At 34.7% G+C, this 13,500-nt stretch overlaps 1 protein-coding gene across 1 annotated transcript; it reads left to right on the top strand.

Annotated features, from left to right (window-relative positions):
• The first annotated feature begins 5,427 nt into the window (after nt 1-5,427).
• Nucleotides 5,428-11,813, top strand: LOC136025355 (cuticle protein 16.5-like). The gene is made up of 2 exons (XM_065701294.1): nt 5,428-5,587; nt 11,344-11,813. Exons 1-2 carry the CDS (start codon nt 5,576-5,578, stop codon nt 11,743-11,745), a joined length of 414 nt encoding a protein of 137 aa, XP_065557366.1. The 5' UTR covers nt 5,428-5,575; the 3' UTR covers nt 11,746-11,813.
• Nucleotides 11,814-13,500: the final 1,687 nt, after the last annotated feature.

Genomic DNA, 13,500 nt, shown 5'->3' with positions numbered 1-13,500 from the left:
TTTCCCAGGGGTGACCGTATCGACTCAGTGGTCCTAGAATCTTGCGAAAGGGCTCATTCTAACGGAAATTAAAAGTTCTAGTGCCCTTTTAAAGTGAACAACAAAATTGGAGGGCACCTAGACCCCCTCCCACGCTCATTTTTCCCCAAAAGTCACCAAATCAAAATTTTGATATAGCCATTTTATTCACCATAGTCGAAAAACCTAATAACTGTGTCTTTGTTCTGTTACCACGAACTGTTTGAAAAACTGAGCCAATGCCACCAATTTTTTTGGGGGAAGGGTAGGTATTTCCATCATTAACTCTTCCCCCATTACTTGGATAGTTTCGCTGAGAATTTTTCCTAGCAATGAAGTCGCCACTACGTCTTATTTTAGGTAAATTTGCTAAATATTTTTCTTTTTGTATTTTCAACTTTAAAAATAGAAAAAAAATCCTTGTCTCCCTACATTTTTGTGAACCCTAAAAAAGTGCCAATTCTTCCTTTGAGTTTCAAACAACAATTATTTTGTAGAAAAACAATTGATATTAATCAAATAGCTATGTCGATAACCTTCAAGTTTCAGAGCCCTATGCTTGTTTTATGGCGCAGTTTTTTTTTTTTAATACGATTATATATAATATTTTTTCTCTAATTATATGCAGCAATACAAAATGAATGTTTGTTATAGACGATTATTTGCAAGCTTCATTCTCATGAGTTTATCTGTCTGAGACTTTATTCCCTTATGCACTAAGTGGTAAATAGCAAGTGTTTTCAAATGAAAGTAAATAGCAACACTAAAACTGAAAACGAACAAAATGATTCCAAATATGGGGGGGGGGGGGGCTGCCCCATCGTCAATCCCTTGATTCTTACGCTAAAGTTTTCTAAAAATATTTCTATTTCAAATTCAACAACCCTTGTCGCTTAAAAAATATGATAAAAATCCAAACTTTCGTATAAAGAGTGAGGTATTGAGGGGGGCATCCCCCTCATACATTGAATAATTTCCGCTTGTTTTAAGTTTTAATGTCGTTCCTTACTCTAAGTTGAAAAAAATTGTTTTTTACGTTTAATTTCTGATCGCTTTTCAAATAAGATTGGAAAATCCCCTCCTCCCTCCATGGAAAATTATCCTTGAAAAGTTTCTTCATGTAGGAAATTCTCTCCCCCCCCCAAAAAAAACACACATATTTCCCAATAACAAGTACTATATGTAAAAACGGGCAAATTACACCAATTTAAGCCCTTTCTCTAAGGGCTTTGGGGGCCATGCTATTCCCAGAGGCATAGTTATTGACCTTTCAACTAAGGTGGACCAAATTTCTGTCTCAAATTTCGATGAGATATATTTTGATAAAAAAGGGCGTGCGAGGGGCTAGTGATTCCTTAAAAAGAGTACTAGAAATTTTTATTTCCGTTCGAACTAGCCACTCCTGGTCATCTAGGACCGTTGGTTTGACACGATCACCCCTGAGAAAAACATGGAAAAAATAACTATTTAGAATCAACGTAAAGAGCAATTCTTTTGAAATGTTAATTGATAGCTATTTTTTTTAGAGTTTTTGTTAAATCTGTGTACCAGCTACATAGCGGCTGTATGGCTATGTGCCAGCTATTCTTCCGTGGTGTCAATTCATGAAAATGTGTGTGCTTGTTGGAGGAGAGTAAGGAAATTTTTTCGTTTTTTTTTTGTAATGGAGCTGCCAAAAGAGGAACGTTTCAAAATCTACAGGAGGGGATATACCTGTGTTTTTTTCAGTTGTTTTCAATTGTTAACTTTCAAATTACAATGGAGCTGCCCCTTCCCATCCAGCCTCCATTGACAACTGGAATATACTTCAGCTCAATAGAGAAAGGGAGAAGTGACCGCCTAACCTTTGTTCCTTTTGAGAAGTATATTTGGACAATTTTAGCAATATGAGTATTGGGGAGGTGATATGTCCCATTTTATCATGCAAATGTTATACAAGGAGTTAGAATAAAAGTCAATTTTCACTATTTACCTGGAATGAGGTGGGGACATTGCCTAAGAGCAAAAATTTACTAAAAAAACGCTAGATTATTTGAAAATTTTGGCCTTACAGGTAAGACATTCAGTCTTGATATTTTAATTATCCGGTACTATTTTTCTCATAATTTGTATTCTACGTCATGCTAAGTGCTACTTCTCCCCCCAACATCATTTGATTCATCAATGACATAAAGCGTCATTGACATCAATTAATATATATATATATATATATATATATATATATATATATATATATCTATATATATAAAAATAAGTTGTCTGTCTGTGTGTCTGTCTGTCAGGTGACGTCATGTTTCTGTGTCGACTGACGTCATGAAGTTAGTTGTCGTCATTTTTGCTATGACGGTGACGTCATTAACGGTATTTAAGACATTTGTTCACGGAAAAATGTTTAATTGTAAAATGACTGAAGAACCTACAATGGCAACAGCCGAGGAAGCTGCTCAAAGAGTTTATGCCAAAAAACTTGCTGCTGATAGAGAAAGTAAGAAAAGAAAGCGTTCCGAGGAATCACAAGAACAGCAAGAAAACAGGCTTGCAGCTGATAGAGAAAGTAAGAAAAGAAAGCGTGCCGGGGAATCACAAGAACAGCAAGAAAACAGGCTTGCGGCTAAAGAACGCAAAACCGCGCAGTTAGATGAAAATCCACCTGGACAGCGAGAGTCAAAACATATCAAAACTGAAAATGATAGCGATGATGATTGGGTTTGGGATTTTGACTTGGATAAGGTCATTAATGCCTACCAGATTTAAGTTAAAAAAAACAAAGGTTCGTCGATATGTACTTCATAGTGACGCTGAAAAATAAAGAAGAAAAAGAAAACTGAAAAAAGAAAAAAGGTAAAAAACTAAAAAAAAACTAAAAAAAAACACTCAAAGAGAAATATATATATATATAATATATATATATATATATATATATATATATATATATATATATATATATATATATATATATATATATATATATATATTTATATATATATATATATATATATATATATATATATATATATATATATATATATATTAGTTATTATATTATATACAGTTATAATATAATAGCTAATACCCTAAAAGTTATTCTAAGGAGACCAATCTTTTCATGGGCAATTACCGCTCTTTAAACACCGTTTCACAAAAGTTGAACTTAATGTTAAAATACAAAGGGGGGGGCACACTCCCTCATATTCAGGATAGTCAGTTAAATTGTATAAACAAAGAGCAGAAATTAAAACAAAAACCGATTTTTTTAATGAGACTAAAGAGCTGCGTTAATCCTTAAAAAGATCATAGTTTATTGTGAGCATGAGGGGGCTTAAGCTATTTCTCTATAAGCTAAATTTAAAGGACATTTTCAGTTTGAATATTTTTAAAGAAAACCAGCAAATACAACACTTGTAACTACCAACTGGCTGCATTTGTTCCTTTTTAAAATAAAATAAAAAAACAAGTTTTTTAAACTGAAAGTAAGGAGCGATATTAAAACTTAAAAACGAACAGAAATTACAACGTTTATGAAAGGGACTGTTCCCTCTTCAACGCCTCGCTCTTTACGCTAAAGTTTGACTCTTTCTCTCAACTCTACTTTTTAAAACATTAAAAACTTTAGCGCAAAGAGGGGGCGTTGAGGAGGGAACAGCAACTTTCATAAACGGAGTGATTTCTGTTCGTTTTTAAGTTTTAATATCGCTCCTTACTTTCAGTTTAAAAAACTTGTTATTTTATTATTTTCTGAACGTTTTTAAATTAATCCATGTTTTGATTTTGGCTCTCCTCACATGAATAATTAAAACGAAATTTGCATATGATTTTTTTTTTTTTTGGCTAAATGGCTAAATGGTTTTGATCGGACGATTTTGAGAAAAAAGAGCGAGAATAGGCCTAGTTACCCTCCAATTTCTTGGTTATTTAAAAAGGCAACCAGAACTTTGATTTTTTACGAACGTTTTTATTAGTAAAAATATACTTAACTTACGAATTAACTCGCGTAACGACATTCTATATGCGTATGTTTTTACTACGTATATGGGGGGGGGGTTCACCCCCTCTTCAATACCTCGCTTTTTACACTAAAGCTTAAATTTTGTCCCAATTCCTTAAGAATGACCCCCGAATCACAAAGTCCGTAGAATAAATAGTTGAAATTACTAAAAATACATTAGCGTAAAGATCAAGGTATTAGGAGGAGATGAGCCCCTCATATGCGTAATAATATTGGTTCGTTTTAAGTATTAATGCTGCTCCTTACTTTTAGTTGAAAAAACTTTTTCATATTTATTTTTCATTTTTTTTAATGCTAGAAAATCTTGCGCTCCTTTCATGGAAATTCTCTTCCCCTATGACAGATTCTTCCATGGAAATTTCCCCCACTAAACCCCCTCCCCTCAACCCCTCCCCCCAACCAAAAAAATCCCCCTGAAAACGTCTGTACACTTCCCAATAACCATTACCATATGTAAACACTGGTCAAAGTTTGTAACTTGCAGCGCCTCCCACGGGAACTGTGGGGGAGTAAGTCGTCCCCAAATACATAGTTATTTGGTTTTTGAATATGCTGAATAAAATGGCTATCTCAAAATTTTGATCCAGTGACTTTGGGAAAAATGAGCGTGGGAGGGGGCCTAGGTGCCTTTCAATTTTTCGGTAATTTAAAAAGGGCACTAGAACTTTTAATTTCCGTCAGAATGAGCCCTTTCGTGACACTCTAGGACCACTGGGTTGATATGATAACCCCTGGGAAAAAACAAACAAACAAATAAACACGCATCCATGATCTGTCTTGTGGCAAAAAATGCAAAATTCCATATTTTTGGATAAGAGCTTGAAACTTCTACTGTAGGGTTCTCTGATATGCTGAATCTGATGGTGTGATTTCCGCTAAGATTTTTAGCACTTTTAAGGGGTGTTTCTTCTTGTTTTCTAAAGTAAGGCAAATTTTCTCAGACTCGTATTTTTTGATGGGTAAAGCTTAACTTGATGAAACTTATATATTTAAAATCAGCATTAAAATACAATCCTTTTGATGTAACTATTGATATTAAAATTCCATTTTTAAAAGTTTCGGTTACTATTGAGCCGGGTCGCTCCTTACTACAGTCCGTTATCACGAACTGTTTGATGCTTTCAGAATAGCATTAGTCAAAATTTGGAATGAAGAGGGTAAAGTTAGGGGTGTCAGCTCCCTTCATGTCAGTTCTTTCTAAGTATTATGTCGTTTTTTAGTTTCGTTTGAAGACAAAAATTTTCTTTGTATATTTTCTATACTATTGGTTTAGTTTATTTTCCCCCAAGTGCATCATAGAGCCCCAAGAATTTTATGCAATATTCTTCTTTATAAAAAAATAACGTCATCAATAACGGACTATTAACAGTTTCAGAGGTCCTTGCCTTTGCTATAGTTCCGCTTTCTTGATGGGTTCTTAACATTAAGACTTTGGGTGTGGTTACTTGTTTGATTAGATTCTAGTATATAACAGATGGGAATTATTCACTCAAACATCATTCGTTTTCTAGCTCTTCTGTGATTTCCAAGCTCAACTTTAGTCTAGCAAAGATGAAGTGCATGGTATGAACCTTTTTAATTAAGATTTTTAGTTACGGCCATAGCAAGGATTTTGTTTCTGGGACAGGGAGAGGAGAAAGCTAAAATGTTAAAACTGTGATAAATTTCTATTATATTATGCAATAGAATATTTGTATTAATAATATCACTCATGCATCAAGATAAGGGTTCGAACCCTCCTCCTAGGGTTGCGAATTCACGATTAATGTGGAGCCGGGCGAAAATATGTTGAGGCTGATTTGGGGGGAGGCTGATGTTGTATTTTTAAATTTTTAAACGAAAGTAACAAAAAAATACATTTTCTTAATTTAGGAGACATTTGCTATCCCTTTTGTTTCTCAACTTAGTTTTCTCCTCAGCCCTCTCTCTGACCTCGTTGAATGACTGCTTATATTTAGGGATACTTTCCTAGACAGGGTTGATCTATAGGGGGTGTCATTAGCAAAATTATAACTGAATAGTAAGGGGTTGGCACAGATTAATTTTGATTTTAAAGAATTAAGTGATGTGCACACTCGTAAGATACACGTACAGTAACACAAGTTTATTCTTTCCAAGACAGAGAAAGGGAGGGGGATGCCTTATCCAGATCTTTTAGCTAGCTGCATTACCTGATTGGATCTAATTTATGTTCAAACAAACAAAGTTTTGTTTGCTGTTCTATCACTTAAATGTCTGTGAGGCAAAGTTGCCACCCCTAGTGATTTGTAACTATTCCTAGTGATTTTTTTATTGCCTAAGCAAAAAATCACTAAATCCGCACACAATTCACTAGATTATTGAAGACAATTGCTAAATCAACCAAGAAATCACTGAAATATAGTGATTTTTTTTTTCAACGAGTGGCAAACCTGCTCTAAGGTAAGCGGGTGCATTGCAATTTCAGAAGCTTTAGGCAAAAATTGGAAAATTCAATTCTCAATTTTCATTAGGCCCCAGCGAAGTATTACAGTGACTGACCCTGGCTAGGTTAAGACCCCAAAGTCTTTATGTAGAGACCAAGTGACACTATTTTCGGTACTTATAGGTTATACAGAACACACTCGAAAAGTAAAATTAGTTTAATTCTAATGAAATATACCAACATATGATGAAAATATACATTTTATTGAAAAAACTATGGGTACTACAAAGGAAAACTGTGGAAAGCAGGCCGCCATAAGAGGCATCCATAAGAAGTTTAATTGCTCTGGCTTTGTGTAATTTTTATAATATCTGAGATCTAGATAATGTGAGATTTAGTAACTACAGTGTAGTTAGAGCTTGGACATAAAGGCTGCTGTAAGGCTTCAGAAGCTTGCCGAGTACGCGAGTTAGAATATTGTTTATTCATTATCTTGTTAAGCAATATTCTCTCCGAAGAATTCTATCTATGCTATATTTTCATCCTGGAAACTTTGTGATTTTTACAATAGCAGGGCCGTATCCAGGATTTATTTTCGGGGGGTTAATCCTAGGATTTTTTTTAGGGGGGATTACAAATTTTTTTTTTAACCCATCAAAAGGTTATTTATATTCATTTTTTTACGTTTTTACGAATCAGACAAACATGTCGGGAGGGGGAGGGTTCAAAAGCCCAAACCCCCTGGATTAACCCCTACCCTACCTGTAGGAAACCCTACCTGCATTAGTATTACGTTAAAATAATTCAATGTTGAAGAACTGAAAAAATTCTAAATACTGGTGGGAAGAGCTAAAGGGGGCGATAGCCCTCCTCATTTATACACATGATTCTTTTTTTCATTTCATATTTCAGTGTTACTCTTTATTTTTATTCCAAAAGCTTTTTCAACTTATTTAATTTAGAGGATGTTCAATTTATGTTGTTTCTGTACTCCCATCATTTTTTATTTATTTTTTGTTAAGGTTGAAATCGGTCATTCTCTACTTACCGTTCATTGCCATAAACGGCTCTAAAAAGTAACTTTACGTCCTTCCCCATCCCCAACCTCTGCTGGGGCTCTGGCTTTAAGTTATTGATAAAATGTTAGTTAAATATAAACCCATACATTTGACATAATGCGTCAATATGTATGTTCAAGCAAAATACATTTGGAGAATTGAAATGTTTTTGCAAAAACTGCAAAAAAATGTGCATGAAAATCATTTAATTAGCAAAGACCAAGTTGACAAGTTATTATTTATAATAATTTTTGGAAAGGATAACAACCCAGAGCGTAGATCGAGTCGATCAATTGGCTTGGACGTGCTCTAAACTAATAGCAAACCCGATTAAGAAATCATACTCAAACTTTTGATTTACAATGAAGACAACCAATGACCCGCAATTACTTTCAAAAATTAATGAAATATATTTAGAAAACGAAACAAAACCGATCTCTTTCTTTTTTGAATATATAATTTTGCTATAGAATCGTAATTGATGTTTCATTTTCATACTGCACCGAAGAGGGAATGAATGAATTTTATTACCCGTAAAAGTATAAAAAATACAAAGTATGGAGTATTAAAAACAAACAAAAACAAAAACGATAAACAGCGAAAAATCAAACTAACAAAGACAACATGAACTAATTAAAACCAGTATCAATATGGAAATTAGGCTGCAGAGGGTCGTAAACGTGAACAAAGTTGATAGTCTTTTTACATAAATCGTCAATGGAAGACCGAATCCGAGAGGGCACGTCTAGTAAACCAAATCAAGCAATTATTTTTCTGCTTTGGTGCCATTTAGGAAGCCGAAGGAGGATAACGCTTCATGTTTCATAAGCTGAGTCCAGTCGGTAGCAATATACTTGGTTAGATAAGAGAGGCTTGCTCAAGTTTACCTTGCTCCTCGGATGTGACGGTATAATTACGTAAATAATCCAGTATAACGCAAAAAACAACATAAAATCTACCGTTTGAAGTTTAAAGTTATGTATGATACAAAATTTAATGAACTTAGGCCTTACTAGATTTTTTTTTTAACAGAAAAAGATTTTATGTGAAACAAAGAGTTTATTTATTATTATTAAGCTATACAATATTATTAATATTATTAATATATATTTTTATTAAGCTATACAATTATTTTTAAAATCCATCCAGTATAAAAAATCTGGTAACCTATACTCAGTTTTGGAGGCCTTCTTTTTAGCTCGGGACTTTCGGACCACGTTGATAAGAGAGTAGTCCCAAAATATCACGTTATTAACACGAATTTTAGACTGCATATACAAAAAATATTTTGCTTTACTGTCAACAGCTTAACTTACGCTTGATGCTGAAAGTGCATTAAAAAATATAGCAAAAACTTTTCCTTTGATGAAAAATATTTCTTCTACAAAACTTAATATAACCTATGTATAGTAATGTTTGCTTTTCAGATCCCAGAAATTAAAAAGGGTAGATTTTACGCTATTATCTTTTCCACGTCATCGGTAGAGGTTTTTTTTCAGTACTTTCAAAAGAGTCAATTAAACGGCCTTTGTGATTCAGAGGTCATTCTTAAAAAATTCGAACAAAATTCGAACTTTAGCATAAGAGCGAGGAATTGACAAGGGGTAAAACCCCTCATATACGTAATAATTTCTGTTCATTTTCAATTTTTATGTTGCTCCTTACTTTCAGTTGAAAAAACTATTTTATTTAATTTGTACACCAGACCATTTATTTGTTTGTCAAAATGCTTTGGAATAAGTACTGATGCCTTTCTTTGTTTTCATGCTGTATAACGTTGAATTTGTACTTTTTCTCCTTTGTAACGCTCAGATTTACCGCTTGCAACGCTCCGATTTATAAGAACTGGGGGATGGGGAAGTAAATGTAATTTTCAAAAAGATATGGCGGGGGAGGGGAATTTTATCGTGTTTGCGATTTTTTCTATGGAAATAAAAAAAATTAAATGTAGAGGGGAGGGGAAAATCACCAGAACCCCATGAAGTTGCCGTCTCTGATAACGTTTGTTTTGGAATTTGCAATTCAAATATGTGTCAAATGAATGAAACTGCACTTGTTTCTTGTTCCATATTTACCATTTTTATTTACCAGTTCTATCGTTTCTATTTATTTACCTGGTTGTGTAAAATTTATTTACCTATTTATTTACTTGGATGTTTCTATTTACCAGATTGCTGAGGGCTGGCGTGACGTTAATCTTGACTTGATTGACAATGACATTAATTTAAATTAAGATTCTACAAGTACATAGAAAGATCATTCTGGAAAAACTGAGCTGTGGGGACGTTATTGCTTTTTACCTGCCTAATTCGTTTCTGCTGATGAGCGTTCTATTCGATTTCTGTCATTAAATTATATTTTGAGGAAACCAGTAATTACAATTAAGTATAAAATAGAATATTAGATATTTAATTTCACTGTTTCCAATAATTTAGATAATATATACAAATTTATGTACTTATAAAATATAAAAATAGATCAATATTAGCTTTTTTAATTACCAATAATTACCTAAAAATAGATCATTGTTGACCAGGCATGACTTTTGAAATTCCTAGAATATTGTATTTATTTTTTTAGGTTATTAGTTCCTGATTATTTATTTTGGTGGTTTAAGCTTCCATGTAGCTAGATTTCTGCTGTAATTTTTCTTACTTAAGGCGTGTGTTTGAATTGTGCAAATTGGACTATACATCTTAATTCCTCGTTACAAATTTCTCTTTCTTTTTTATTCCGTGTTACTTTCTTTTTTTGTCAATCTAGAACGTTTCTTCCATGTTTATGGATTTTATTTTTAACTTAATGTTTATTTCAATGTTATTTCTACTTAGACCGGTTATTTGATTTTATATTTTTTATTTCTAATTTATTTCTATTATACATTTTAAATAAGAATAATAATTTCTATCAGAAATCATGACAACCATAGATCATAGTCCCATATAATAGAAAACAATAGAAAATAGTTTCTGGACACTAATCTTATTAAAAACTTTTGGAAATAACTTATAAAAAATATTTTATAAGCAGTATCTCTCAAACCTCGCGTCTAAAATACGTGATTAAAACATTTTTTCATCCCTGTTCCTACAAGAATATTTTTTGATAATTAAAACAATATAAAAGCCCATCATGGGATACAAAATGATATACCTAAATCTTTGTCAAATTTTGGGGAAACTGAATCCATACACAAAGAAATCACTGTGTTTTTTTTCTAGAAAAGTAAAATTCGATGCTAAAAAATTGTGATTCACTAATTTTCCTTTGATTTAATCAACCCATTGCCAAATTCAATGTATTGTACTTTCAATTTTGTTAATAGAGTATGTTTTTTGAATATAAATAATTCATATTTCTCAGAAACCCTTATGACCTTAGACTATAAAAGGTAAAGAATACGGCAATGGACTTTACAGTCCCTACCGGCGGTGTTGATCTCCGTCTCTTGGCCCATCAGTCAGGAAGTGCAAGGGGGGGCTGGGGGCCAACCATCCTGTGCTTTCACAGACCCTTCCTGTTTACCTTCCCCAGATTTCTCAAGGTCCCCAATTAGACCTTGGCAGAGCTCACGGAGTTACGCCACTGACCCCCTTCCTAAACCAAATAATTGGGTACTGGGACCTTAGACTCTAGCCCCGTATAATAGAAGAGTTGTCTAGTTAATCATTTATTCGTGCTGCATAACCAAGGAGAAACTTGGTTATTAAGGGGAAAACCCAAGGCCGGGTTTGAAAGTTGAAGAAACATTCTTTTTTAGCTCAAGGCCGGAAAAATCTGTCGCGGCTTCTAAATGATTTACAAAACTCTCTTGACAGCACACGGAAGCAATTAACTAAATATTTTTACATTTGTAGATCGCTCTCCTGGCTCTCGTTTCAATTGCCTACAGTGCCCCAACAACTCTAACTTACAGCGCACCCTTTGTCCATACTCATGGAGCTGTAGCCTATGCAGCACCCACTGCCTATGTTTCACCTCTAGCTTACAGTGCTCCAGCCGTGGCACCTATTTCTTATGCTGCTCCTGCACCAATTGCTTATGCTCATCCAGCACCAGTTGCCTATGCTGCTCAAGCTCCTTTGGCCTATGCCGCTCATGCATCAGTTGCTGCCCCAGTCTATTCAGGTCCTATTGCATATGCATCCCCTGCTGTGAAGATTGAGGCCCCTGTGGCACCAAGTGTCGTCCAGACTGGCACTAAGGTTGAATCTGTATACGAACCAGTTGAACAACATGGCTACCAAATTGCATACTGAGACTCGGAATGAACTACTTATTTATTTGTATTTTCGTAAAAACAAAATAAAGAATAACAGGAAAAGAACTAATGCCTTGTATTTTTTTTCTTACTAGAAAAAGCAGCATAAAAAACAACAGTATTAAGTCAGCTGAGGCGTATTTAAGTTTTTTAGCACTCGAGGCAACACCCATTTTCACACCCCGTCTTCTTAACAGCATAAGTGGGGGCTGACTTTCATGAAATGTACTTAAATAGCAACCAAACTGGCGCTGCGTTCAGGGAAAAGTGTTTTCCCTTGGCCCTCCCCCTCTTTATCTAAGCTAGTAGAAAGACTACTAAATAACTATGGTCAAAAATACAAAAAATAAATAAATAGCTCACATCTCAGAATAAATAATCCAAGGCACATGGCAGCTTGCTTTTTGATTTACATTAAAGTGATGCACCAACTTAAACTTGTATGGCAAATTTTGCCTTAGAAAACTATTACAACTATAGATACCAAATTTCTGCATCTGGCGTGGTTCTCACTAAAATGGGCCTTTAGTACCTCGGCTGGCGCTCCTACGGATCTAGAATCGGAGTATCAACATGCTAACTTGGAAACGCAAAGTGATCTATACTTTTGATAGTAGCTTTTTAATTTTTTCACCTTAAACAAGCCCATAAATAAAAAAAATTGTTTAATAGTATCTCCCTGCACAGGGAATGGGAAGATCGGGGGTGAAACGTCAACGACGATTGGTTCTCAATTTTCTTACTCAGGTTTTTACTAGCTTTACGGTTTTCACCCTTTAATAATTCTATCGATACCTTCTGTACGTACTGTGCCTGTCCGGTGGCCGGTGTTTACCCTCCAGTAAATATCCCCCGGAAAGTACCCCTGCTAAAAATGTCCCCGTGGATAAACCTCCCTTGGAAAATACCTCCCTGTAAAACAATCCTGGCTGGTGGGTTTCCAATCATTTTCGATATATAAAAAGGACTTGAAGTCTCAATTTCTGATCTAATGATCACCCTCTGAAGTTTCTACGAACAGGAGGTGGAGATGTGGATGAGAACAGCGTAGACCAGAAATATTCCCTGAAATCATAAGGAAATAAATATAAATTTCGTATTTTTGATAGTTTTTTGAAATTTTTTGTACTCCCTCCCCCTAAAAAAACTACGGCCACGGTCCTGGGGATTATATATCAATTTTTAACTGCACCCCCTTCTCTCCCTTAGAACTAATTATCTAATTATATGATGGTTCAATGAGAGCTGGGATATTTTGGAATTAAAATGCACCTTTGACGTATCTCCTTCCCTACCGAACTACAAAACAATCAGAGAACCCATTGAAGAAGTTTAAGTGCCTTTTTAAGTTTTGTAACTTGTCCATTGCTTACACGTAGCCTTTGTTATTGGGAAACATGGGGACAATTTTCACGGGGTAGTTTTCTGCGTGAGGATTGTCTGAGAGAATTTTCTTTGGGGTGTAAATTTTTGGAAATAATTTTCTTTCAAGATAACTTTTGGGGGTAGTTTCCGCGGGGTTTATTTTCTGGGGGCGTATTTTCTGCAGGGGTATTTTCCAGTTTTTTTCCCGAGGAGTATTTCTGGGGAGGGGGGTAGACACTACATGGGGATTGTTTTCCACGGGGATTATTTTCTGAGGAGTATTTTCGGCGGGGGGGGGGGGGGTAAACGCCAAGAACAGCCTTTCCAATCATCTCCTACTCTACTTAAAGGATTCTCTGAGTACCAAATTAGTGACCAACAGTTTAGA

This window comes from Artemia franciscana, chromosome 3, assembly GCF_032884065.1.
Source record: "Artemia franciscana chromosome 3, ASM3288406v1, whole genome shotgun sequence".
Taxonomy (NCBI): domain Eukaryota; kingdom Metazoa; phylum Arthropoda; class Branchiopoda; order Anostraca; family Artemiidae; genus Artemia; species Artemia franciscana.
The sequence above is the reverse complement of the archived record's forward strand: the minus strand, read 5'-3'. Positions and strand labels throughout refer to the sequence as shown.